The sequence below is a fragment of the Elephas maximus genome, chromosome 16 (genome assembly GCF_024166365.1).
Source record: "Elephas maximus indicus isolate mEleMax1 chromosome 16, mEleMax1 primary haplotype, whole genome shotgun sequence".
Taxonomy (NCBI): Eukaryota; Metazoa; Chordata; class Mammalia; order Proboscidea; family Elephantidae; genus Elephas; species Elephas maximus.
Window position 1 is genome coordinate 40291889 of NC_064834.1, and position 15026 is coordinate 40306914.

At 40.4% G+C, this 15026-nt stretch overlaps 3 protein-coding genes across 3 annotated transcripts in view; all 3 read right to left on the reverse strand.

The window, feature by feature from the left end:
• Positions 1–15026, reverse strand: part of LOC126059966 (lysosomal acid lipase/cholesteryl ester hydrolase-like) — a 136187-nt gene that overhangs the window by 93439 nt on the left and 27722 nt on the right. The window lies entirely within an intron of this gene.
• The window catches only part of LOC126059963 (lysosomal acid lipase/cholesteryl ester hydrolase-like), an 89332-nt gene that overhangs the window by 46584 nt on the left and 27722 nt on the right, over positions 1–15026 (reverse strand). The window lies entirely within an intron of this gene.
• Positions 2386–15026, reverse strand: part of LOC126059962 (lysosomal acid lipase/cholesteryl ester hydrolase-like) — a 40363-nt gene continuing 27722 nt past the window's right edge. Inside the window, exons 7-10 of the mRNA XM_049856030.1 lie at positions 14035–14181; positions 12839–12910; positions 5115–5186; positions 2386–4267 (exon numbers count right to left, since the gene is read on the reverse strand). Coding sequence (XP_049711987.1) covers positions 4034–4267; positions 5115–5186; positions 12839–12910; positions 14035–14181 — 525 coding nt within the window. The 3' untranslated portion in view covers positions 2386–4033. The remainder of the gene's footprint in view (positions 4268–5114; positions 5187–12838; positions 12911–14034; positions 14182–15026) is intronic.

Sequence of the window (15026 nt, forward strand, 5' to 3'; positions counted from 1 at the left end):
GTAGGTGGCTTGGGAAGACTGAAAGCAAAGCCAAGCGTGCCCCCTTGTGGCAATGGAAAAAATTATTTTCATTCTGAATTGTGACTTCATTGCCGCACGTAAAGACGTAAAAGTTCCAAGTTAAATATTCTTTTCCTTGCCCTAGAGATCTACAGAGATCTTTGTGTTCTGCTCAACAGAATATACATTGGAGCCCATAAAAAATAAGAAAGAGCCCCTCCAATTCTTCCCAGGACTTTGGGCAGCACAAGTTCCAATCTTGCTTTACACTCTCAGCCAAGGATAGAATAAAACTTTAATACAACCAGGGTTATGAGGGTGTAACAGGGCTATGCAGCTGTATCAAGGGGAAGAGGAAACCAAAAAAGGCAAATGTGGAATATAACTCCACTGTAGCAAGAACCAGCGTGCAACATCACCTTTAGAGTGGTCTGCAGACTAAATAGAGAGCGTTGGTGGTTTAGTGGTGTCCTGGTGGCACCGTGGTTAACAGCCCGGCTGGCTAACTGAAAGGTTAGCAGTTTGAATCCACCAGCCCCTCCTTGAAAATCCTGTGGGGCCATTCTACTCTGTCCTGTAGGGTGGTTATGAGTCGGAATCGCCAGCAACAGGTTTGTTTTTTGGGTTGTGGAACTCTTCCCTTCCATGCAGGGGACCTGGGTTTGCTTCTGGCCCATACACCTCAGCATAGTCACCGTGCATTTGTCAGTGGGCGTTTGTGTGTTAGTGTAATGCTGAACAGGTTTCAGAGGAGCTTCCAGACTGAGATGGACTAGGAGGAAGGGCCTGGACCTAATGGCCATGAAAAGAGAGAGTGGAAGGAAGGAGTGTGCTTTCCCATTAGAGGGAGAACAACTAGGAGTATATAGCAAGGTGTGCATAGATTTTTGTATGAGACTGACTTGATTTGTAAACTTTCACTTAAAGCACAATAAAATTTTTTTTTTTTTAGGAAAAAAAAAAAGGCCTGGAGTCGTACTTCTGAAAATCAGCCAGTGAAAACCCTATGGATCACAATGGTTCAATATGCTCATGGGGATGGCCCAGGACAAGGCAGCATTTTGTTCCCTTGTGCATGGGGTCGCCATGAGTCAGGGGCTGACTTGACAGGAGCCTATATAACAACACGGTGCATAAAAGTCCCCAGAAAGAAGTTGCAAAGGACACAAAGAGAAAAACAGTTCTGTAGAAGATGGATCTATGGAATGCAGCAACTGCTCATTCCTGTCTACTGTCTGGCGTGTGGAAGCTCTACTGGCCACAAGTTCTCACAGGCATCTGTGGGATCCCCACGGTGTAGCCAAAGCCAGAGAAACCTTACAGTGGCAAGTTTTCTCCCCTACTAGTGGAAAACAACCAACAGAAACACCCTTCACTGTCCCTTTCTTTCCAGCCCTGCCCAAGAACCTTGTACTTGCTTGGCCAGACCTAGGTCAAAGGGAAAAAAATGACTCTGGGGGGACATATGGCCTGTGGAGGGTGGCACCTTTCTGTAGACACACCCTTTACATCTAGTGCACTTTTCGTCTTTTCTCTAGGTGCCATGAAAATCACACAGATTCAGTCCTCAGACTCTCCCAGGTGTTACTTGTGCTTAATTTCATTTAGCCACATGAAAATTTCCATTGCTTTTCACACATTTAATCAGTCTACATCTATTTACTGAGACTCACTATATTCCAGACCCTGTGTTAGATTCTGGGCATACAGAGATGAGTATGCCCTCAAGCTTACAGAGTAGTGGGAGAGACCACACTGAGCCCCAAGCCGATGTTTTGGGAGCCTGACGGCATGACCGAAATCCCTGGGTGGTGCAAATGGTTAATACACTCGGCTGCTAGCCGAAAGGTTGGCAGTTTAAGTCCACCCAGAGGCACCTCAGAAGAAAGGCCTGGCAATGTACTTCCAAAAAAAGCTACTGAAAACCCTATGAAGCCTAGTTCAACTCTGACACACGTGGAGTCACCATAAGTTGGAAGCAACTCACAGGCAAGTAGTAACTGTTATGACATGCCCTGCCTCTGTCAGTCTTGGTTGTCTCATTTGTACAATAAGGGGGTTGAGTGGACAATCTGTTAATCCATGGACCTGGCTGAGCCCAACAACTACCTGAAGATGGGCTTAATCGCTGTCTAGTCTCCACTCACAACTTTGCTCATATGGATCCTGCTAGATAACTTTCAACGCCGATATTTCCAAACCATCTCCTGATTTTTCTTAGCCTTGAGACCACTCTCTCTCATGGGAGGAACAAATGCTCATGGGCAGCATCGGGGAGGTTTACAAGGAGTAACGTGGACAGAGATGAGAAAGAAAAGTGTAAGTTCTGCCAAAAAAGAGAAAGGGAAGAATAGAAAGGCTATTAAATAAAGGAGAACACACAAATGCAATTCTACGAGTTTTATTAAAAAGTTGAAAGACTCTTTCAATATTACAAAGCACTATTAGTCTGCCTTCACATAGTAGCCAATATTAAATATTGTTATTGTAGCTAATTATATCAAATTATGTAAACAAAGAAAACAAAAAACAACTTGGAGTGGTCATTTTGTCCAGCTGACAGTATTGTAAAGAAACAATGTCGCAAGATTGTGGGAATACGGGTTTCCTGACACGGGGATGAAAATCAGGAACAGTAACACCATGGATACACATAAAGCTACAAACACTCAAGGAACCCCTGAGTTGTAATCTGGAAACATTTACATTCATATGTCTCTGTGTGAAACCAGATTAGGACACTCTTCCTGTGGACAGGCTGGGATGTCTGCTTCACACAGACCTCATTGCTGAGACACTGTTTAACAGAACACAGAAACTTCAGGAAAAGATAGTGGTATACTTGTTCCACAGGATTTTTCTTCTTCTTAAAAAACAAGTGGAATTATAGTCTGCCACAGAATTTACAATGTATGAATACAGACAGTTGAGTGTACCAGTCTTCCATCTACTGAAAACATACCAGTTTTTGTCTCACTTTTTTAAAGTCAGTACATTGTTTTGGAAGGCTCCAACAAATAATTCTGCTTGGCCTGAGCAGTTTCAACGCTGGCTGAATAATAGCTATCACAGGTTTGGTAAGTAAAATTCGTTACGGAACCTTTGTAACTGGAATAGCTGGATGTCACTGGCTTTGACTCTGCACCCACTGAATAAAAAACATGAGAAACTGTCATTTAGACCCCTAAATACAAGGCCATTAGACTGGGGAGCCTTTTAAGGCAAGGAGGTGAGAACTGGGCACTTCTACACTGAATTTTGCTCAAGTGTTTTTACCAGATTATTTACCAATGAACAACGCTGTTTAAAAATTCTAACACGTGTGAATTCGCCCTTTGTGGGAGTAAAAAGGCAATACAGTATATTTTAAATTTTAAGAACAAACAGAATGGTTCAAATGATCTTTTCACAAATCAGTCATATTTTTTCAAGACTTAAACAACGCACGGTTGAGTCATTAGCTTCATATTCAGCTGATGATCATCATTAAACAAATGAAAAAAAAAAGCTACTGGGGCTGAGGGCTGGGACCATGGTCTCAGGGAACATCTAGGCCAACTGGCATAAAACAGTGCATAAAGAAAATATTCTACATCCTACTTTGGTGAGCAGCATCTGCGATCCTAAAAGCTTGTAAGTGGCCCTCTAAGATACATTTATTTGTTCCATCTCATCTAGAGCAAAGGGGAAGGAAGAAAACCAAAGACACAAGAAAATATAAGTCCAAAGGGCAAATGGACCACATGAACCAGAGCCTCCACCAGCCTGAGCCCAGAAGAACCAGATAGTGCCTGGCTACCACAACCAATTACTCTGACAAGGATCACAAAGTAGGAAAAAAAAAAAAAAAAGAAGCAGCTAATATGTTTCTAATCCTAACTAGTGAGAATTTGGTATCTTCAAAATCAATTTCATTGGGTATAAAAATATAAAAGGCCTGGGAAAGAGAAACAAGTATTTTATAGGAAATAAGCAAACACATCTTAACACATCTTGACCAACGACTTGGCTGTAAATTTCTCAAGCCTGGCTTTCACTGGTATTTCCTCATTAGATTAATAATTTCATTATACATCCGCCAACGGGCATCCAAGCCCCAGATAAAGTCGAGATGCTGCCATTCAGGAAGCTGCTTGTGGTACACCAAGTTGGTGATCTGGGTCAGTAAGATACTGACGTCAAGGACGTCCGCGAGCCAGTCCCGGCCCCCACTCCAGACTGCAGTCGGCACGGGCATGTCTCTCACATTGTAAGTGGGAGGGTAAGTCTACAATAAAAATCCACAGTTATTTTTTTTCCAAAGTCACAATAAACACACTCTCCATTAAATACTGTTTAGTAAGTTAGATGGGAGAATAAGGGACTAAATTCTAAAAAGCATTGACTATCGGTTTACTTTTCAGGTTACCATTACCAGAACAACAACAAAAAACCCTAAACCACATGAAAGAATAATCACTACGAGAACTGCTAGTTATTGAGCTGTCACCACATGCTGGGCACTGTCACAAGTGTCTGAATTCCTGCTCTCTTCATGTCACAGATGGGAGGCTACAGAACCACGTGGTTGGAAAGGTGCTCTGGAGCCATTTTCTCCCTCTGGGATGTTAAGGCAAGCTATAGAAATTCTCTAAGCCTTTGTTTCCTCATCTTTAAATTAGTGATAATCATATCTATGCCACAAGGATGCTGTGAGAATTGAATTAAAAAAAAAAAAAATGAGCAAAGTGCCTCACACTTTGCATTCAAAAAAAAATTTTTTTTTTTTTTTTTTTTTTTAATATGAAAGAGGTTTAGGCAACGTAATTTGGCCAAGGTCCCACAGCTTCAGGACTGACTTAGGATTCTCTGACTCTAGAGTCTGTGTTCACAGTCATTATGAATAATGTATGACAGTGACCACTCTTATTTGGAGCCAGCTAGAGGACAAGGAGGAGAGACCTAGACTACACCACCAACCACAAAGCTTGGGTTGTTCTGGAATTGACTGAAGGAAACAAACCCTACCCAGTCAACTCTCCCACATCCTTTCCACCACCCTACCAGAACCCCAATAACCCAGGCTGGCTTCCTTGATGGGTTTTCAGGAACCATTTTAATTCTGGAGACCTTACCTGGTTGTAATGAAAATAATTCTTGACAATGCTTCCCCAGTCAAAGGCTTGGAAGTTTGGGGATCTAACAGCCTAAAAAGAAGGTAGTTTGAAAAAAAAAAGTTATCTGACACAGAAGTTTGAAATAGCATCATAGTTTGCTGGAGTTAACGATGGCTTCAGAAATCAACCAGATTTACACTTCATTTCCAAACCGTAATTTAAAATGAAATGGCATTGCTCTGTTCTCTTTTACTAAACAACTCGATTTCTCAGTGTATAATTGGACAAGAGCTATCATATCACACAATAAAATAGCTACACACATATACTTTGAATTATACTGGATCAATGGTTGCTCTCACTGAATGAACTTTATGCTGGTGTTTTCCAGGGAAATTTGAATCTTAAATTTTTGCAAAAAGTAACTGTTTTGCTTCAGAAGGAATACATATTTCTTGAGTACCAGTACCAGCGTAATCACGAAGTATCTACTGCGTACCAGTACAATTTCTACCTAGTTGGGAAGACTATAGCCATGAATGGTATTTTATATAAAATTGAAATTTATACATATTGAAGAGTATGACATAAAAATATTTTTAAAGTCACTCATATGTGAGATTTGAAATAATACAAACTCATACTTCCCCCAGACCTCCAGGTTCTAAATACGTCAAGAATTAATCTTAAAATGGTGGGCCAAATGACTTGGGAACTGTGTTTAAGCTTTGGCCACATGGTGGCGCAACAGTAACAGATAAAAGAGAATGACCCTGACATTCTTTGTCAGAACTGCTTCTGACTTCTGTGAAATGTCAGTTCTTATCAACTGCATAAAATTCTGTTTGATGTAATAAAGACAGAGTGAGATTAGATACCACAGAAGGCTGCTACAGGAGAAATGTTCAGCATCAGCTTTTGTCAGTGCAAATGACAGTTGCTAAATATAGGGTCGCTATGAGTCGGAATCGACTGGACGGCAGTGGATTTTTTTTTTTTTTTGGTTAAATATGGCAGTGTATCTAACAAGCAGAACAAAATATAAATTTACAGCACCTGTTAGTGCACCTGTTCCCTATCTCGAATTGTCAGTGGAAATATAACAATACGAGCTGTTTTCCTGCTGTACACAGACATCACTTTGTCATCTAACTCTTTTAGCATTTATATAAAGCCCCTAGAGGGAGTATGGAATGTAAAGGAATAACTTGCCTATGTCTCAGACTGAACCTCCAAACCTGAATTTTGTACCGAGCGTTGCATTAGGAATTCAAAAACTATCCACTTGAAAAGGCATCTCAGAAAGAGCAAAATGTGAAAGTTATTTAAAGGAAAAAAAATATGGAAAGAAGCTAAAGTCTAAAAATAGATATTTGGTTAAATAAATTATGCTGCCTTAGTTATGTATCAACAGTACGCCACTGTCATAAATAATAAGATAGAAACAGAAAACTATTAATGATGTTTACAAATAATATTAAGTGGGAAAAAAGTCAGAACATAAAACTGAATATGCACTACGGTTACAATCATGTAATAATCATATGTGGATAAAGATGAGAGGAAAATGCTTGTAATGTTCTAAAGTGACATTTTAAAAATTAATTTTAAGTCTCAAATGTTAACAAAAAATATAAATAGGTTCAACTTTCCTACTGTACAGTATGTATCAGAAGTCTTAGAAATATGCTTACTCTCTGGTCAGTAACCTACCTCTACAAATATATTCTAAGAAAATAATTTGCCTAACGTGTAAACACTTAACTATAATACACAGATGTTTATCACAGGATAGTTTACCATTGCAAAAAAAAAAAAAAAAAAAAACCGTGACAGGAAAAAAGAAAAATTAAAATTCAAACAATGGAAAAATGTCTCTTGATTAGAAATATTTTAAATTTTTTAATTATTGACCTGGAAAGGTATTTTTGATTATGACTTTTTTTTTTTTTTTTTTGGCCACCAAGTTGATTCAGACTCATGGCCACTCCATGTGTGTCAGAGTAGAACTGTGCTCCACAGGGTTTTCCACAGATTTTTTGGAAGGCCTTTCTTTCAAGGCACCTCTGGATGGACTTGAACTGTCAACCTTTTGGTTAGCAGCCAAATGTGTTAACTATTAGAAGTCCCCACCCAGGGCCTCCTAATCACTCCACAGTGCCCATTCTCCCTGTCTTAATTTCAGTAAGGAGCCCCTCCAATGTTCTTTGAGAACATGGTCATCAGGCAGAAACCCCATCGTCTACCCCTCTCCAGCTAGGCTGTGAGATATGAAATATACCACTCACTTCTGAGCTAACTCCTTAATGTGAAGCCACTTGCCATGGTCTTCTTGTCTCCCCACTTCCTGTGGGCTGAAGTAGATATGGAAGCAATCTGGCTTCAACCAGGCAGTAGAGGACAGCACCCTAGAGATGGCAGAGCTATGGTAACAGGGGAACTGGGTCCCTGGGCGACCTCATGGAGCACAGCCATACCCCTCTCTACCACCAGCCTAAGCCACTGCTCTCTGGAGTGTATTATGAGTAAAAAACAGACTATGTATTTTAGCAACTGTATTTCTGGGTCTCTGATAGAGCAACTTAGCCTGTATCTAACAAATACAATGCTATTTAATTAAATAAAGTTATCAAAAAGAACATGTAGTATGATCCTCTTCATAAATGGAAATGATTGTATCAAAAAATGGAAGGGTATACCAAAATACTACTGTGGCGACTCCTAGGTGGTAGACATATGGGTGATTTATTTTCTTCTTTGTACTCATGTAACAAAAGAACCAAACCTACTGCAGTTGAGTCAATTCTGACTCAGCGTACCAACAGGACAGAGGAGAACTGCCCTATAGGGTGTCCCAGGCTAGAAATCTTGATGGAAGCAGACTGCCACATCTTTCTCCCAAGGAGTGGCTGGTGGTTTCGAACCACTTAACTTTTGGTTAGCAGTATGTTCATATACATTCTACAGTTTCATAATGAATACATATTACATGCGTAATAAAAATTTTACTAAATATTCTTTTTACAGTGTTTTAAAGAGAATTTCTTACCATACTTTTGGCTTTTTTTTTTTTTTTTAAGCAGTAAGTTTTAAATATGGAGTCCCTTGGTGATAATGGTTAAGCACTCGGCTACTAACCAAAAGCCTACTGGTTCAAATCCACCCAGAGGACCCTAAGAAGAAAACTTTGTCGATCTGCTTCCAAAAGATCACAGCCATTGAAAAACCCATGGCGTGCAGTTCTACTCTGACCCTCGTAGGTTCTCCATGAGTTGGAATTGACTCCACAGCAATATGCTTGGCTGGGCTAAGTTTCAAACAATAGAGTACGTCAGCATCAGTGCAGGCGCGGGTGCTCATTAAAACACGGATTCCGAGGATACCCTTCCAGGAATTCTGATTTTCAACAGGCCTAAAAAGAAAAACAAGCCTGTTGCCATCGAGTGGATTCAGACTCACAGTGATCCTACAGGACAGAACAGAACTATTCCATAGGGTTTTCAAGGGAAAGGAGCCCTGGTGGTACAGTAGTTAAGGGGTCAGCTGCTGACCAAAAGGTCAGTAGTTCAAACCCACCAGCCGCTCTGCAGAAGAAAGATGTGGCAATCAGCTTCCGTAAAGATTACAGACTTGGAAACTCTATGGGCCAGCTCTACTCTGTTCTATAGGGTTGCTATGAGTTGCAATCCACCTGATGGCAATGGAGTTTCAATCTTTACAGAAGTGAACTGTCACATCTTTCTCCTGCGGAGCCACTGGTGAGTTCGAACCACCGACCCAAGTGCTTAGCCACTGTACCAACAAAACCAAAAACAGCAAACCCTTTGCTGTTGAGTCGATTCCAACTCATAGCAACCAGATAGGATGGAGTAGAACTGCCCCACTGGGTTTCCAAGGAGCAGCTGGTGGATTTGAAGCACCCACCTTTTGGTTAGGAGCTGAGCTCTTAACCATTGTGCCACCAGGGCTCCTTAATTCTGACCAACGCTGTCAAAGATATGTTAGGATCAGCCTTTGGGCAGTGCTAACGAGAGGGTTAGAGATAGTCACAAGAGTCTTGTCTATGGGTGAGTCTCTGAAATTTGTCAGGTTTACAAAGAGAATATTAAAGCCCAATAAAGAACTAGGTTTTGGAATTGCTAACAACTGTTAATAGTTTAAACAGAAAGTAAACTTCTGGGAAAAAAAAAAAAACAAACTTCTGAACTTACTGTAAATAAAATGCCTTTACAGGCTCCCCCAAACTCACACCACAGGAACCTCCAAGCTTTATGCCAATTGTAGCATACCTGCCAGCGTCCAGGCCCCAGCCCCCTGCAGCAGTATAGCCTGCCCCAGTGTGTCCTTGACAGGTAGAGTGGCAGCCCCCACCAACAGCCCCGAGGAGGAAGAACCAAAGAGAAGATCTTATGAAACAGCTGCAAGAAGCTATTATTTTACTGATAAAGGGGTGACAGAGTGAGCAGCAGGGCAAAGGGCAAGGCTGCTCTCTGCAGTGAAACTGAGCTTTGGAAATGCTCATGAGGCAAATTCCAATGTGGTTAGACCCTGAAGCCACAAGGTCAGAGGTGGGCCAGGCAGCTGTGCTCTGGCCTCAGCCTGTAGCCTTTCATCTCAGCCAGGTGCCAGATAGTGGGGCTGAAGCAAGAGCAGAAGCCTAGATTGCAGTTGAGCCAATAGCTCAACAGCAAACCCACACCCAGTGGAAGCCTGGGACACAGAAGGGTGAAGTAGCACCAATGTGTAATGTTAAATACAGTGGTCTTACAACCTCGGATTCAACATCCCCAAGGCCCCTGCAAGTCTGGGTCAGGGACATTTGTACTTTGTTGAAGCGGGTATCGAACCAGGTGCAGGCTGTAAGGGTCACTAGCTGGTGGGTAGCTCTGCAGCTGCTTTCGGCCTGGCTCAGTTACTCTCCATGTACCTCTAGGAGTGCACTAACTCCTGAGGTGACAAATTCTGCCTTATTTGAAATATGTCCATTAGGTTAGAGGAAAAAACTGCTCAAAAAGGTAGGGTAAAATAAAGAATATTACCCGTGAGTATGGTGCTTTGTTAAAAAACTGTCTATATGAGACGAAAAGGTCAACAATTACTCTAAAACAAAGATGAGAAGATAAGGAAGCAGAGAAACAAGAGTACTAGAAATGAACAACTAGTACACGATTAAACAAAATGTTGACACATTGTGAAAAATGAAACTAGTGTCACTAAACAATTTGTGTAGAAATTGTCAAATGGGAACCTAATTTGCCATGTAAACTTTCTCCAAAACCATGATAAAATATTTTTAAAAGAAGAAGGGTAATTTTGGTGATAAGGTGCACAAAGAAACGAGTGACTATAACAAATGTGACTGAGAAGAAAGGCAGGGGCCTGAATGGTCATTCATGAGTTTGAGGGCTTTGAAGGTTTCAGGACATTCCTTAAGTAGGGAGGGTGAGCTGTTCACCTCGTAATGGACTACTTTCCCGGGTGCCCTATTCTAAGCAACAGCAAACTGTATCACTGAGTCACTGACATTTAACAATCAGTCTATTAGAACCAGAGTTTTGAACCAGCTCGATCTAATTGAGTCATGGCCAAAGAAGTAAAATTGGAACAGACCCACATTTTAAAAAGCACAATAAGTGGAACAGGAAAAATTATGGGTCAAAGCCCTGGAATGGGAGACTTGGAAGAGGTGCAGTGGGCCCTTCCAGGTGCCTGATGCACCTTTCAGGAGACTGGATTATTGCCAGGACTGTGGAGAGTGACACACATGCAAAGTGATGTGGGAGGCCACCATCTTTGAGCGGGGCACTGCTGTTTCCGACTCTGCCAGTCAAGAGATTTGGTTGCTATGCAATATGCATGCTGCCCTTGTTTTCTAAGAGGCAGGTTAAGTTTCTAGCTAGGGCTTCAACCCATAATTTTTCCCATTCTACTTCACCCACATCTAAAAAATTTGGGTCCACTCTGGTTTCAGCTCATCAGCCATGAATGAACCAGGCAGAACCAATTTGAAGCCCTGATTAGAATGTTCTGTTGGGATTGTAGCCAATAACTCAACTGCAAACCCAACTTCCCCTCATTTTTAAGTAACTTTTTTATCAAAATGTTTAATTCTAAAGGCAACCCAGGTGGATATGACACAGGCAGCAACTGCCTGGTATTAGGAAACTGCAATCTAAGACACCCACAGCATCTTGGTTTGGAACTTAAACAGTGAGTTATTTCATAGGTTAAAAGAAGTCAGCTGCAATAAAAACAATAATAGTAATTGTCAAAAAATATTTTCTGAAGCAGAAATAAGACCATGACATACTGTCAGATGTTTAACAAAAAAAAAAAAAAAGCAGGTCACAAAACAGTAAGAACACAGATTCATCTATTTCTACATCCACAATTTCTATATGTATCTTTAGCTGCATCTTTCTGAAATGATGTGCAGCAAGACATACAGTGGAGACTGACGAGACATTCCACGTCTTTGGATGCACATTCCTTGTCTGTGTAAGGTTATAGGGTAATTTTTATTTTTGCCCATATACACTTTCTAAATTTTCTAGAATGAACATGAATTACTTCTGTAGTATCTGATCAAACAATAAAAACAACAGTTTGAAAGTTAGTGGCTCCTCGTGGAGGGTGGATGAACCCCTGAAAATACTGCCCGAGAGAGAATCTTTAAACCTTAAGCCAAAAATATCCCCTGAAGTCATCTTAAAACTGAACAATAGTTTAGCTTAACTAGTAAAAAAGGTCTGCCTTGAGCATTATGCTCTTTTAAGAACTATCTATATAGAATCAAACTGACAACAGCAACTCAGAAGATTAGATAGGAACCTTAGGGGGCAGTGAGTTTATATTAATGACAGAGGAACAACTGAGTAAAGGAGGGTGAGAATGGTTGCACAACTTGAAGAATGTAATCAATGTCACTAAATTGTACACGTAGAAACTTGAATGGGTATATGTTTTGCTGTGTATATTCTCAAAAACAACAACAAAATAAATAAAATTTAAAGCAAAAAAAAGTTAGTGGTGTCCATTTACATCTAAGACTGGTTTAGCTCTCAATTATCCACTGATAGCCTACGCATATTGGGTCTATGGGTTAATGCTGAAATGTAGTTATTGTGTGCTATTGAGTTGACTCCGAATCACTGTGACCCTGTATAATAGGGTAGAACTTCCCCATAAGGATTCCTAGGCTGTAATCTTTACGGGAGCAGATGGCCAGGTCTTTTCTGCATGGAGCAGCTGGTGAGTTTGAACTGCAGACCTTTCGGACAGTAGTTGACTGCTGAACAATTACACCACCAGGCTCCTTAATATTGAAATAGCAGCTTGTATCTCCAAAGGTGCTCTAAAACCATGCTTTATGAAGCAACACAGAAATAAAATAAACTTGGGATTTAATGAATAACAGAAGAAGCAAAGAAGGAAGGAAGGAAATAAGTAAATAAATTTAGGACTCAAATAGTGAAAGGGGAAGAGAACAGAAGGGAAGAAAAGTCAATCCCAATAGCTGTCTGGTGACCATGTGGCATGGTGTAGTATGCCCTGTGAAGGATCACAAAAGCAACATGAGCACATTGACAGGAACCCAGAACTCTGGAAAAGAAGCCAGCTTGGATGTGTAAGCAGACTGTCTTTCTGTTTAGGAAGGGTTTGCACAGGGAAGCTTCATAGAATGCACAGACCTTCCTAACAGTGACTTACACAACCCCCGACTGTGCTCCTGGAGTACCAACCTGGCTCCAGTGCATCATGTTTTGCACAGAAGTTCCAGCAGGAGAGTGTGTCAAATACACATCCACTCTAGACTGCAAAATAAAGATGAAAATGGGGTTAAAGCAGCATCAGCAATAAACATGTACCTTCCTTCAAAGCATTGCAAACCACAGAGCCATAATCTCAAATACATGAGATCAGGACCAGCGGCAAAATTTCTTAACCACAGATATGTTCTATGAAAACACATGCAGCCATGCAGAGTATATATGGAAGACCACAGAGCTGCACGGGTTCAGAGAACAGGTACTTTTACTTCCTTCTTCATGCTTTTCTGAATTTCCAAAATCTTACATAACCATCACACCTTACTTTTATCATATAATTTTAAAAAATTCCCTAGAGCCTTCATTCCAGAATTTTAAAACCTATTTTCAAAATGTAACACTAAAAACTATAAATATCTTTAGAAATATCAGCATATTGCTGGCCCACGGTTTATATTTCAAAAAAAGAAATACATTTAATACATATATACATACATACACACACACAAAAAAATACACACGCGTATGTATATTTACATGTATGAATACATATGTATATATATTTAAAAATATATAGCAATTCCAAATTCAAAAACACAGTAATTTTTAAAAAGAAGTCACTAGTATATAAATATTGCGAATTAAATTGTGACAGAGCTCCTCTTTCAGTAATTCCCATATAGGCACTATGTAGGAAATTGACAACCGCGTGCCTTACAATAGCAGCTAACGGTATTCTACGAATTTGCCAAAGTTGATGACACTTAAGAAGAGAGGATGGTGAGACTTCATCTCATGTACTTTGGACATGTTATCAGGAAGGACCAGTCCCTGGAGAAGGACATCATGCTTGGTAAAGTAGAGGGTCAGTGAAAAAGAGCAAGACCTTCAATGAGATGGACTGACACAGTGGCTATAACAAAGGGCTCAAACATAACGATTGTGAGGATGGTGTAGGACTAGGCAGTGTTTTGTTCTGTTGTACATAGGGGGTCTGCTATGAGTCAGAATGGACTAGATGGTGTCTAAGAACAACAATGATGACCCTTAAGTGACCCTTTAGAACACCAGTGAGGTTGTTCCCATCTCTCCCACATCATCCAATACAAATACATTCACAGATAAAATCACTGAAGGTTTAAAGCAAGTTTTACTACAAACATACATACCATATTCAAATTTCTCTCATTAAATCCACACAGAATAAACATGACATTTCCACACAACTCCTTCAGAACGACATGGGTACAAACATGGGTACTCAGCCACTTCAGAACTGTACTCTGAGGTAAAAAATTTTTGACTCCAAATACGTCCTAAAAAAGAAAAAGCCCAAGAATACTCTCAGTATCTCTTTCAGGTGCAAAGGTTTCCATGACCCACCTTAGAAGCAGAGACAGGTGGCCAGTATCTCCACTAATAACTCTAAGAGTGAAATGGCAAAACTAGGATTCAAACTAGGACACATATTTGAATGATTTACGAAGGCAAAAATCAGATTATTTTCCCCCAATGTTACAGATATGTATTTAAAATCCCCAAATGAAGAAAAGGACGCATGACCAAAGTATTTTACTGTGGACTTTTACAGTGGGAAAGGGCCTTAGTTGTCAATCAACCCAAGACCACCCCTAAATACTGACTCTAATGGATTAGGAACTTCTGAAAAGTAATGGAGGCTCAGTTGATTAGCAATGTCTACCAAAGGGATCCATCTAATCCAATTCTATGTATTATCTATGTGAGAGGTGAGTTGGCAAACTACAGCCCGTGGATCAACTGTGATCCCCTCCCTGTTTTCAGAATAAAGTTTCGTTGGTACACAGTCACACTCATTTCCTCACATATTATCGCTGGCTGCTTTTACCATGCAACGACAGAGTTGAGTGGTTTCAACAGAGACCCTGTGGTCCACAAAGCTCGGTATATTTACTATCTGGTGCTTTACAGAAAAACTTTAGTCTATATCATTCCTGACCAATGGTCCCTGAGCTTGTGCTCAAATATTTCCGGGGCAATTACTACATCCCCAATAGTTTCTTTCCAAACTTTTGCAATAGGAAATAGGAAAAATATCTTCTTTACGTTGAACCCAACCAAATGTGCTCCCTTATAATTTACTTTTGCTCACGCCTAGCCTCTGAAGCATCAAGCAAGAGTG